Source organism: Pyrus communis, chromosome 17 (genome assembly GCF_041283825.1).
Source record: "Pyrus communis isolate YQ-2024b chromosome 17, ASM4128382v1, whole genome shotgun sequence".
NCBI classification, from domain to species: domain Eukaryota; kingdom Viridiplantae; phylum Streptophyta; class Magnoliopsida; order Rosales; family Rosaceae; genus Pyrus; species Pyrus communis.
In genome coordinates this window covers 4,515,811-4,528,560 of record NC_142581.1, presented here as the reverse complement: position 1 = coordinate 4,528,560, position 12,750 = coordinate 4,515,811, and the positions used below count along the sequence as shown (strand labels likewise).

Below are 12,750 nucleotides of genomic sequence, written 5' to 3'. Positions count from 1 at the left end.
AAAAAGACTTACAGAGGTATTTGAGTCTTTTTCTAATCACCATTATGTAGTTTACTAGAGCCAATAATTAAATTCATAACTTACCGTGTAAAATATGAGCCTGAAATTCGCATTTATTTTCTTTATCTTTAAGTAGGGAATTGGAATTTCACACATAAAAGAAAGTAGCACTGTGCTAAAAGTTGTTGATACTTCTTAATTTTCTTTAAACTTTGTGAATGCTGCACTTTGCGTGTGCAATAATAATGAATATCGTGTTCAAAAGAGAATACATAAATGAACGAAGAGAGCAAAGCATATGAAATAAGTTGTAGCCCATAATACAAAGCTAATCTTGTTATTGAAATTTGTTATTTAATTGTGTTATGTATATTTTAAGAAGTATTATTTAATTTTTGAATAGTTTTTGTTTATATGTATGCAAGTATTGTATAACACTACCATAATATAATGAAGGGGGAATTTGTAATTTGACAGAAGAATAACCAATTACCTAGAATTCAACGTATCATTTGTTAGGAAAGAGTCCTCTCCGGATTTATACATCTAGAGCCTAGGAATTAAATGATCCAGACCTTTAAATTTTGATCTAACGGCTAAAAGCAGAGAAATTAGTAAAAATTTTTAAAAACTACAATAATTTTTTACCGTAGAATCAAATTTTAAAAGTTCAGATCATTTGATTCCTGAGCTCCGAATGCATAGATCCGGAAAGAATCTCTTCCACATTTGTTATTCATTGTCTATGCACGGCGGACGCCCCGTAGGCCTGGAGTCACGCTTAATTGATCTAATAATGCATTATTTTAAAATTCGGCTTGGTTATAAGCTCACACAGTACACATTATTGTTTTGGTTTCAATTTTTAGAGTTTTGTACATATTTATAACTGTTATTTAGAACATTTTGGTTCTCATATTAAATGCTGGATATGTATTAGTAAATTAGCGCTTTGATTCAATGCCATTTCTTTTCTTATAGTTTCGAATTTCCCTAAATCATATTGGCAGAAGAAAAAAAAAAGATTATTGACTGTATTCATGTTGATTTTGATTAGTACTTTTTATTATAAAAACATTATTTTTATCATATATTTGTATTGGTGGACCTCATTCCGTTGCACAAATGTCCCATATAAAACGTGACAAGTGTAGCATTACTCTTTTCACTAAGTTTTTCAGGCTAACAAAATACACTTATGATAAGGGTAGTGATCTCGCACTCCCCTATTTTGTCTGTACACTCTTCACAATTTTTTGTTTCTAGCTTTTGAATTGCCACTTAGTACTATGGTCTAGTGTGATTTATTTTCGCTTGTAAGTGAGAGGTCTTAAGTTTGATTCTCGCCAAAGGCGAAATCAAACCACATTATTATGGCAAACTTATTGTAAGGCTTAGCACACTCCCCACTCCTTAGCGTAGATATTATCATTTATCGAAAAACAAAATTTTTGAATTGAATAAATGAAAAGATAACTAAAGAGAGAAAAGAAGAAAAGTACAAAGGAGAAAATAAGCTAGTTTATATAAGAGAAAAACTTATGTAAAGGCACTCGAACCACACCATCCATAGAACAACTCTCACAAACAAAGTAAAACCCATTATATTTTAATTCCACCCAACCGCACATTGATCTTAACCTAGTATGAGAGTTGCTCTTGTTTGGCATCATGTGAAGTTTCCCTCCTTTTCATTAAAGAGCCTTCTTAAAAAGGTGCAAGTCGGATAAGGATGACAACTCACGCATAGCAACGCATTCTAAGAGGTACTCAACGTGGATGAATATTATTGTGGAAAGAAAAAAGTGTTTCCTTTCATATTCATTCATTATTTTGTGCATCCTAAAGATCGAGAATCGAACTCAGGACGTTATAGCAATGGTGAATAGTTCAAATACTATTTCAGTGTTTCAATACCAATGACAGTAATTTCAAATTTATTTACACCAACTTGCTCCTATTTTGGAAATACCATGTGATTAGGAAAATATTTTTTTATATATGGACATGAATATTCTTTTGGAGAAAATTGTATATATGGTGTAAGTTGGCAACCGTTTCTAAATTAGAATTTTTACCAAGTCACTTCCTCATTCCATACACAAACAAACAGATTAATTGGTTGGAATTTATCAATTAATTGGTTTGGAATTTATCAATTAATTGGTTTGGAATATATAAAACCTACTTTTTTTTTCCTTTCTAGTTTGTACTTATAATTTATTTTTTAATTCCACAAGACAGAATTTAGTTTTCAAAATCTAACAGAGTGTATGGGAGAATCTGCAATTTAAGTAAACCTATTCTCTCGTTGGGATTTCCGAATGCACTTTTTGTTAAAGCAAATGGCATCAATTGAATTCTGTGGATCTCTTCTTTACTTTTCACTCCTTCCTATACTCTCACTCTCTTTATATATACCAACTCTCTCTGTCCTCTAGTCTCCACCACCAACCAATATTTGTGTGTGTGTGTGTGTGTGAGAGAGAGAGAGAGAGAGAGAGACATACCTAGGTAGCAAGATCGGCCTCTAAAATATAGAGTAAAAAAAAAATGGCTTCTTCAAATCATCTTGAGCTTACATTGAGTCTTAAGTTGGCAAACATTGAAAATGTTTCACAAAAATTGTCTGTTTTAAATGAGCACCTTCAAAAACATCAAGAAGAGCTTCGTAAATTAGAAGCGTTTAGAACTGAGATGCCTCACTCTGTGCTCCTCTTATCGGACGGTGAGCGCGTTATTGTTTCCAAATTTACACATCCGGACGGCCCTAATTTATTTATTTTTCCTATTTATCTTTAAGAATATAGTTGAAGGGTTTGATATATATATATGTTAAATTGATTACCTCTTATGGGTTTATTTGATTGATTTTCTTTGCCTCATCGGCTGCTTCTGATATCGGACGATGAGCATGTTAACTGTTTATTCCACATCCGACCGGACCCTTCTTTTATCTTTTACCCTTTTTCTCTTTAAGAAAATAGTTAAATGGTTTGATCTATGTGAAGTTACCTCTCCTGTGGTTATTTTGTTTTGATTTTTTTTTTTTTTTTTTTTTCTTCTGCTCCTGTTACCGGACGGTAAGCGCGCGCGTTATCTGGTTTTCCTTAAATTTACACATCCGACTGACCCTTACTTTATTTTATTTTCCCTATTTCTCTTTTAATTAAATAGTTGAACGGTTTTTTACATGTAAAGTTACCTCTCATAGATTTGTTTTGATTTATTTGTTTATTTGTTTTTGCCTCAGTTTATCATACTGTGAGAGTGTTACTTAAAATTTGTACTGAATTTTACACATGCAGCCGGCCCTTATTTCATTTTTTTCCCTATTTCTCTTTAAGGAATCAGTTGAAAGGTTTGACATAAGTAAAGTTGCCTCTAACGGGTTTGCTTGATTTTTTTTTTTTTATTGATTTTTGTTGTTGTTGTGATCATGTAGCTGTACAAGTCCTCAAGAATGAGATTTTAGAACTCTCCGATCATCAATCTGAACGACGGAGTGCGTTCAGAAAATACAAGAGCTCATCTCCTCCGTTCAACCCTAAGGCATATGGCATAGATACTACTGATCACAAGCAGGTAAACATGGTGATACAGACATGCAAAAGTTCATCAATAACTTCATTTTTATCTGGTCGTGTGGTTTTTGATAGATTACAATGTATCTAACAATTTAACTCATTTTAATTATTTTGTAAAAGGTGATGACTTTCCAATGTTCCCAATCATCTAGTCAGATGGGAATGATGGTGAACAAAGAGCCAACAAGCCCTACGCCGTTCCCATGCGATTTGAACATGGCGGCCGACGATTTTGAGCTAGAGTCAAAACCACAGGCACAACCGGAGTCCCAGCCACAGCAACAGCTTCCACTGCCACTAGCGCTGCCAAACCTGAAGAACAAAAGGAGGAGCTGGACGCCGGAGCTCCAAGTAAGGTTTCTGGAGGCCATGAGTTTACTTGGAGGTCCTCAAGGTGAGGCAAATGAGTTGTGACAATATATTCATAGAATTAGTTGAGTCATTTTTATGGTGGGATATGATATCTAGGACTGCAGGTTTTTGGCTTGATGCTAATATGTAGTTTGTTATGTGCTTATTGTTGAGCAGAGGCTACTCCAAAGCAGATACAAGCTGTCATGCAGGTCGATGGGCTAACCCACGACCAAGTCAAGAGTCATCTGCAGGTTGGTTTGAAACCTTGAATACAATTATACAAATATACTCTTGTTTTTGTTTTAATGCAAGCCGTATTTAGGAGATGGAGCTTCGAACACAAAACTTCGGAGGTAAGATAACCGGTAGTTCTTAACCACTAGAGTGTTTGATTCCAATTGTCATTCTCCTTTAACTCATTTTCTTAGTAATTTTAGTGCAATTTATTAATAAACTTATTCCTATATGTTGCATAGAAATACAAGCGATAAAATGGTATGTGATAATTTGTTCGAAGTGCTATATACGTGATAGGAATAACGAATTGAAGCGAAGCTTAATTGGCGTAATTTATTAATAAACTTTTAGGCTTAATATGATCCACTATTAACATCATCAATATTGCCTTCAACTTAACCACTTATCATTAAAAACTTCGGTGATATTATGAATGAAATCTTCTATAAATAAATGATATGTCTTGTTATGTGGGAATAATTCTCCATCATTTATGTTAGCTTTTCAGCCTTTGCTAAGTGTATAAGCTCAAGAAACTCGTTAGAACTAAAAAAAAATCCATATTGGTTATGGTTGTACGTACGTCACACGTAAATGATAGGAAGTCAAAAATATTTGCAGCAGCACCCAATACCTTTGAGTTATTACAAAAGAGACCCAGATAAAACTTTAACTTGGCCGGATGAAACAATGCCAGTGCAAACAAAACCAAACTAGGCCATTTACGCCTATGGTCCCCAAATCATGTGAAGTTTGTTGTCTACCTATATTATATCAAGTGGATTAGTAACATTACGTCGCTCATAAAAATTTCTTCAAATTTTATGAGTATTGTTGCTAGACTTTGATCTCCTTGATGTGGTGCTGAATCTGATGGAAAATACATATCCCCTTTGTGGGTTTCGCAGAAGTACAGACTTAACAACCGAGGAGTCCAACCGGCCTCTGCCACAAGTGGCCAAAGGGCACCCCATTTCTACAGGGACTATTGGCAGCAACAACAGCAGCTCGATGCAAGCAACGGTGGAGTAAGAGTTGGAGTAGGGTCTTCAAACGGTGGCGGTAGAAGCAGGGACATTCCAAACAAGAAAGCAAAGACAAGTCGGTAATATGTGGTGACAGATGATCTGCCGGCATATTTATATTTCTATTTTGGTCAATTGTACTCTTTATTTGGGAAGTGATAGTTAAAATGCAAATAGTTCAACATTTCAACATTTATATACTTTTGTTATGCATGAGACCGTGATTTGTAGTTAAGGGATGAGAATGTCATATTTATTTATTCATTTATCTTTATTTTTTACAAATTCATATAGGTGCCATGTTAGAAATTGCATTTAAAAAAAAATTGGTAAAAGGTAGAGCCATGGTGGTAATAAATATTCCCCTAGCCACCATGGCTCTATCTTTTACCATGGCAATGACATATAAAATAATTCTACACGAGAAGATGACATAAGTTCTCAGCATACCGAAGATATATTATTTTTGAGACGTATTAGAAACTATATCGAATAATTAATCTTGGCAACGGCATTCAGTCAATGCTATTGTAGGCTGCCCATAAATTTTATAAGTGGAAAGAAGTGAAGCCTATTACAATGATGTCCTATCTAAAGAAGGGAAGACAAAAAATGAAGTGACCAGCAGCAAAGAGTGCTTTTTGTTGTCCACAAACAGTTCGAGTGTTAAGAGGTATTGTATACTGGTTCAACTACTGGTGTGTAAAGTTTCCTAAAAACAAAAGTGTCTGCAAATCTGGGTTTAGTGAAGTGAGTTAGAGCAGTGTACTTCACCATCTGTTAAAGTAAGTTTCTTAATTATTGTAACAAATTAATATATGTATATAAACCTCTACAGAAATGAGAACCGGTGAGTTTGAAAGCCAAGTAAAATAAGGCACCAGCCGACTTTGAGAGGAAAAAATAAAAAAACTCCCGAGCTATTCACCCAGCCTAAAGCAGAGCACTTTGCTTTCCTCTCTCTGCCTCTATCAGATCAGTTCATCGACTAGTCGGACATCCCCGGTTTTCAGATTTTTGTTCATTTTCATTCCATGAAATCAATCATTATAACCAATCAAAAGCTAATAGTTTAACACCGCATGCACCCAAGTTCGAATCCCCTCTCTGAATTTGTTGTAAAAAAACAAGTGTCCAGAAAATTAAGAGCAATCATACCAAGCAATTTGGAACATATATAAAGCTTGTGATGAAAGCTAAGAGGATCAAAACCGAAAATAAAATAATTGTCAAGTGATTCTTACGATTTGATCTTGGCAATGTCATTCTGTTTAGGAAGTTAACAAAGGGGCTCTCCAAATCCTCATCTGAAATTTTTGAACTTCGACTATTTTCTTTACTCCCCTGGTCACCACCACCACCACCATCAGGGGCTTCCAAGTGCTGCCAAACAAGCTCGAAGAACCTCATCAACTTATTCTTCTCCATAAGGGTTAGCCTCCTGACGTTAAAAATTGCTAGTCGAGAGTCTGGAAAATTCCACAATTCCCCGACATCGTTGTCAAAAATGGAGTTAATTTACTTCAATGCTTGTGAAATCCACATATTGATATACCCGATTTCGTCAGAAGGTATAGCTTTGTCTGCACGAAACAAAACCCTAGGGCCGCTAAGGTAATGCGGAGTCTTTTGGCGTCATGTTGTGCAAGGACTTGAGGGGCATAGGTGACGGCGTCTCAATGTTGGACCGTCGTCGTTAAGGACTTTATTCGTAGCTTTTGGGGAAGGGTTGCAAGATCATCCGTTAAGATTTCCTTCCTTTGCAAGGAAGGTTCCAGATAGAGAGAACTGACTTGCAGACTACAAATTTGCTTGAAGTTGGACTAACAAGTGTGTATGAGCACGCTAATTTTCATCATACAAACCAGACCAACGACAAAAAATTCATACAAAGAATTATAACTTAATTAATGTCAAATTGTTAATGGTATTTACGAAAATATAAGAATAAAATGTACTGATTAAGTTAAAATCATAGAAGGTGGCTCAGATTATGGTGATTTTTCTCACCAGAATGATTTTGTGCAAGCAATCCAAAACCCTAAACCCTAGTTACAAAATTATTCTCCGAAACCCTAAACACTAAACCCTAAGCTTTTATCACCTACTTGGTCGAAATAGGAGTTGAAGTCGATCGAACTCGAATGAAACAGAAAGGTATGTGATACGGCTCGTCGTGCTCGACGTCAACCTCTATGACTGTGAATTGCAGAAGCAGCGAGTTAACTCGCTATGAGCCCGAAGAAGATGACCTAATTCTGACGTCGTCGTTCCGGACAGATATTTGCCTTCTTTTAATTTGCTGATATGGTTCATTTCATTGGTCTTTTAACTGGTTCTGTCTAAGGGGCCCATATAATATTCGATAATAATTGATATAATAATATTTTAATCTCTAAATCCATGATTCTCTCTTTTCTTGAAATTTTGAATTTCTACGCTACACTTATCATCTCTTTAATAGAAGTATAACTTGTCAATACTTGTGGATTCATCTTTATTAAAGAGAGAATACAAATAATAATATAAATATTTGGTAAAAATAACATTTTTCACGAATTAATCATATGTTATTAACTAATGGGTGATGCTATCTACAAACCCTTGTACTTCTCACATACCCTCTTAATTTTTGACAGTCGGATCAAATGAATTGAAGAAGAACAAATGATAAAAATCAACAAGAAATGTGTGGGAGATAAAAATGGTTGTTTAGAATAATCAAATCGTATTGTATCGCTGTACTCATATTTGTCTATATAAGAAATTTACGAATTAATCACTTCACAGGCAATACCTTAAGCTTCCTTATTTTATGAATGAAACGACTGCTATGTATATGCAGCTATGCACCCTACTCTTGCTTACTGAAAGGTTTCTTTCATTTGTTTTCCTTATCCATAGTTTGTTTTGAAGAAGCTCAGGCAACCTCATATGGGTCGATTTTTATTCTTCGTTTGGAGAGTAGTTGAAACTTGAAATGCATACAATTCAATATTTAAGATATTTTTTGTTCTCCCGAAATTTGTGATATTTTTGTATATGGATGGGGCTATGATTTTCAGTTAAATTCTTTTTACATATAAGGAGTCGAATAGTATTATAAAAATAGTAGCGCAAAATCACATTATAAATAGGGATTCTTTACAAAGTAAATAAAAGTCTGTCAGATGAAAGGAACCCATAGCCTTATTCCAAGTACAATAATTCTGTGTCCACCACATGCTCCTTACAAAAGCACAAACATACAATGATACAAAACCCTACTATATAAAACATATATCCTTCTGATAATTGCACAACCAACCATACAGTGTTTTATACATAATTAAAACCTTAAACCAACATGTAAAACACATTATTTGGAAAATTAATTATACATGATTCATAGTTAAAATATATTAATTACTTTAAATCAAGGTGAAGTACTTTGTTTTGAAGAAGATGCTGGGGGAATTCCGGGGATCCGAGGCACAGGTGGGAGTGGGATGGGGAGTGGAGGGAGGAATGGGATGATTGGTGGTGGTGGTGACGGCGATGGAGTCAAACCAGGTATAGGTGGCAGGTTGGGAATTGGCATGTTGGGAATCGGCAGGTTGGGAATCGGCAGGTTGGGAATCAATGGTGCTGGACCTGCTGGTGGAGAACCAGGAAGAGGGGGCAAATTAGGGATTAATGGAGCTGGTGGGGGCTGAAGTGGATTAGGGATAAGTGGAGGGGGCTGTAATGGATTAGGGATAATTGGTGGAAATAAAGGTGGAAATATAGTATCTGGATGCGCTACTTCTTTATTATCACCTAGTTGCTCTTTCTTTGAAGTTTTGGAGTTGGAGGACACAGATGAAGTTTTTACAGCAACAGGGGGCGAACCTGGAATTCCAGGAAGTCCTGGGAGTCCTGGGACACCAATTGGGATGGGAGGGAGAGGAGGGAGTTGTGGCAGTGGTGGAACAATAGGGATCTTAGGGACGGGAGGTAGATCAGGAATTGTGGGGTCCACTTGAGAGGGGAACTTCTGGGAATTTAATTTCTTGGAATTCTGAATGCTGGGTTTCTGGTTGCATAAGGTGGGTTGTTTGAGAGGCTTGAAGGTGAAGAAACCAGCAGAGAATATATGAGTCCCTTGCTTTCTTGCCTTGAGGTGTAAGGAAGAGGAGGTAGCTGATGAGGCCACAGCACAGTAGGGTTCACTGCTGCTGATTAGTTTCACTGAGCATCCTTCAATTTTCTTGACATGTTTGCTCACCGAGAATGGCAGAAGGACTTTGAATTGTCCATGGCTATTTGTTTTCACTTGTGCCTTGAAACTTTGTTCCGTTGAACTCCCATCTTTGCATTCCACACCAACGGAAGCCCCTGCACAAGAACCTCGTAAGGTTATTGATATTTTCGAAAATGCATCCACAACATGTTTGTACGTTTTGTTGACTCACAAAGAAATCGCCACGTTATTGATGACATGTTATTACTGGACGACAATGATATCGACATATACAAATTAATGAAATATCCTCCATCTTTTCTTTTAGAGAAATAATAAATAATGTTGGAAATCCTGCCGCCAGGGAGAGATTTTGCTGTAATTGATTTATGTTATTTACTTTTCCTAGTTGTATAGTTGACTCAGAGGAAATATCTGTACAAAGGTTTTACAATCAGAAGTAATGAAATTATTCTGGCCAATTCTATTTCTCAGTCATTTTATCAGATTTTACATTTCGCCTTTTGTACGCCTTTGTTTATTTCTCTCTTTGATTCATTCAAATTTAAAGATCAAAAATAAAAATGAGAGTATGAACAAGGAAAGAAGCGCCGGGCGTATGGAAATCATTGAGTTGACGTTTGTTCTAGAGCCGGACTACTAAATAAAAAGAAATTTGAGATGAATTTATTACCTGAAATGAAATGGCTGGTATGTGAGAAATCCTCTTGGAAACATGTGTCACAGTAGACAGTGCCCACAACAACTGCAGAAGGATGGTTCTTCTCTTGGCTAGCCTCTGAAGGAGTATGAAATGTGAGAGTAGCAACCAGAAAGATAACTGTAAGAAACCAAGACATGTTTTTAGAGCCTATCTATTCCCCCCTCTAAGAAGTTCTGATATTCCGGACTCTAAGAATAGGTTGATACAGGCTGCCTTTTATATCAATCGCTGAGAGCTTATAACGAATATAAATATTCTGTAGGATTATACACTTTATTAGGCATAGACAAGGATATGCTCGGCTCTTTATTACAATGCATGACACGTACGCAAAATTAACTCATCAAATTAACTGTGATTGGAAGATAAAAAAAAAACGACTACTTTCGAATTTTATAGCCCGGGTTCCATCGAGCTTCATTATTTCACTCATGGAAAAACAGTCAACTGCAAACTAGAAGAAGTAAATGTAGCTATAGGTTTCGTTTCCTACCACCGAACCATAAAAGAAAAAAAGGTAATAATTGTGAATCTGTGATGGTGGGGAAGTAAAAAGAAAAGATGCCCCTAATTTTTGTTTTGCTGGTGTTTTATTTATTTTATATTTATTGAGGTTGTTTCTTTGTGGTGTACAAATGCCAAACAGAATAGTTGGGTCCCCGTTGGTTCACGAGATAAGTAGAGTGGCCACATATTTCATGAGTCTAAAGCTGTACACTATCAACAACGACTGCAGGTTGCTGCATGTATTCATTCATGTTTTATCTTCACACAGAAACATATGATGCATGGGCGCCTACCATTTGGTTAGAAACAGGTAGATAAATCGGTATTTATGACATTCTTGTGAGATTATATATAATCCGTGTAGTCGAGGATATCTCTCTTTGTATCTATCACATACACACAAATGATTAGCTTCTACTATATTGGCCAGAAACATACCAATATATATGATGTGGTCGAGAGATTTATAAGTAACTAGAGATATTTTAACTCTAACTCTTAGGCTAGATAAGAGTTGTAGATACAAAGAGATATATTAGCGGTTGTCTCACGTAACATCATTAATACATGTGAAAAAAAAAAAAAAACTGTAGCTCACCAAAAGTAAAAAGGCAACTTTCCATGGTGTTAGAATATGGTATTTCAGCAGGGATTTGGATCCTCTCCGGATCCCCTCCTTGAGAATCAAGGCACAAGGACCGTTCATAAAAGATCGTGCTGCCACAATTAAATGCTTTTTATATTTTTAAAAGTAAAGCAATCTCATTTTGCGTAAAAAGCATTTAATTGTGGCCACACGATCTTTAATGAACGGTCATTGTACCTTGATCCCCGGGATCCCCAGGGAGGGAATCCTTTGAGCAGGGCATAAGATCTTATCATGACAATTTTTTAGAAGTTCATGTTTGTCATCTTTTCTTTCTTCTCTTGGTTTGTACGACATCTGTGTATTACTATTTTGTTTTTTGGGATTCATCTTTAACGATAAGAAAAACTGAATCATTAGCATCATTATTTGAATTTGCTTTAAATTTTCACCAGCAATTGATAAAGCAATAGCAAAAGGGCAGAAACTTCGACTAACCTGATGATGTGTATAACATCCAAATTAGGGTTTCTCTGTACACTCATGTGTTGGTGTTGCACCCAGATTCCTCTTGCATCAACACGTTCTTTTCCTTCCCACAGTCTGTTTATTTTGTCCTAAATTCAGTTTCCTGCTTTGTGAGGAAACCTAGGGCTACTTCCACGATTCCATTTTCCAATAACTGCTTGGAAGTTTGGTGAAAAAACATCAGTGTCACCGGAAATATATCCTCGTTTAGAAATATATTACTTATTACATGGTAACGGCAGTCTTACATGTCACACTCGAAATGTAAATGATATACTTTGTGACATGCAATTCCAGGCACAAACTCCATAATAGTACTGTTAAATGGACCCTGCACTGGAATTGACAAATTGTCTCGCAGAATTTTGCATTGAGCTGCTAACAAACTCCCAAACTTTCACCGCTTCGTTCTTTGTCCGTCCTACAATTTTTGACAATGTAAGGCGGTTTTTGAAGGTCCCAGGTATATCTACGACAACCACAAGCCTCTCCGTTCCCACTGCTATCTTGTGATAAAAATGTTTTTCTTTCAGACAGTGAAAAATCAGTGGCAATTCAGTCGTGTTCGTGTCGATTCACAAATTGATCAAGTCGATATAGAAAACAATAATATAATAACACAATAATTCTTAAAATTCATACAATGAAAATAGAAGTTTTCACTTTATCAATATAATAGAATATAAATAATGTAAATATTTATCTATTAATGTGTTGTTTTCGTAACGAAAAAGATAATGCATGTTGAAGTTAAAGAAAAAGATAGTTCTGTCGCATTCCCCGTCCTTCACGGGTCCAAAAAGACATGTCATGTGTTCTCCTCACGGGCGAGTTTAAGCCTTGTGGGGGAATGAGGTGGGCTGAGGTTTAAGGACTTTTTCATATGTAAGTGCCTCCAATTTCCAAATGGTGTCAAACTTGAAACATATAAGATAAGACTGATTATTATGTTTTATTTATCTTTGCACTGGGTGGTCTATTATTATTGGAACCATCATCAA

At 35.9% G+C, this 12,750-nt stretch overlaps 2 protein-coding genes across 3 annotated transcripts; one reads left to right on the top strand and one right to left on the bottom strand.

Moving 5' to 3' along the window:
* Positions 1-2,553: 2,553 nt before the first annotated feature.
* Positions 2,554-5,319, top strand: LOC137709226 (transcription factor HHO6-like). Its single transcript, XM_068448324.2, has 5 exons — positions 2,554-2,728; positions 3,446-3,585; positions 3,708-3,981; positions 4,116-4,192; positions 5,087-5,319. The coding sequence occupies exons 1-5, from the start codon at positions 2,554-2,556 to the stop codon at positions 5,285-5,287; spliced, it is 867 nt and encodes a 288-aa protein (XP_068304425.1). The 3' UTR covers positions 5,288-5,319.
* Positions 5,320-8,303: 2,984 nt separating this feature from the next.
* LOC137707767 (Pollen Ole e 1 allergen and extensin family protein) lies at positions 8,304-10,490 on the bottom strand. Of its 2 annotated transcripts, XM_088689460.1 has the most exons (3): positions 10,099-10,348; positions 8,814-9,559; positions 8,304-8,783 (listed from the first exon to the last, which is right to left on the bottom strand). In XM_088689460.1, the coding sequence occupies exons 1-3, from the start codon at positions 10,262-10,264 to the stop codon at positions 8,619-8,621; spliced, it is 1,077 nt and encodes a 358-aa protein (XP_088545586.1). In that variant the 5' UTR covers positions 10,265-10,348; the 3' UTR covers positions 8,304-8,618. The 2 variants fall into 2 exon arrangements, with proteins under 2 accessions (XP_088545586.1, XP_068302782.1); XM_068446681.2 differs by having other exon boundaries at positions 8,304-9,559; positions 10,099-10,490.
* Between the last annotated feature and the right edge of the window lie 2,260 nt (positions 10,491-12,750).

What these genes read in the sequence shown, in the direction of transcription:
- LOC137709226 (XM_068448324.2), top strand. Translation starts at nt 2,554, where the DNA reads ATGGCTTCTTCAAATCATCTTGAGCTTACATTGAGTCTTAAGTTGGCA. An exon ending in ATACTACTGATCACAAGCAG is followed by an intron (nt 3,586 to 3,707) that starts GTAAACATGGTG and finishes ATTTTGTAAAAG; the next exon opens with GTGATGACTTTCCAATGTTC. An exon ending in TTTACTTGGAGGTCCTCAAG is followed by an intron (nt 3,982 to 4,115) that starts GTGAGGCAAATG and finishes ATTGTTGAGCAG; the next exon opens with AGGCTACTCCAAAGCAGATA.
- LOC137707767 (XM_068446681.2), bottom strand. Translation starts at nt 10,264, where the DNA reads ATGTCTTGGTTTCTTACAGTTATCTTTCTGGTTGCTACTCTCACATTT. An exon ending in TACCAGCCATTTCATTTCAG is followed by an intron (nt 9,560 to 10,098) that starts GTAATAAATTCA and finishes GTTCTTGTGCAG; the next exon opens with GGGCTTCCGTTGGTGTGGAA.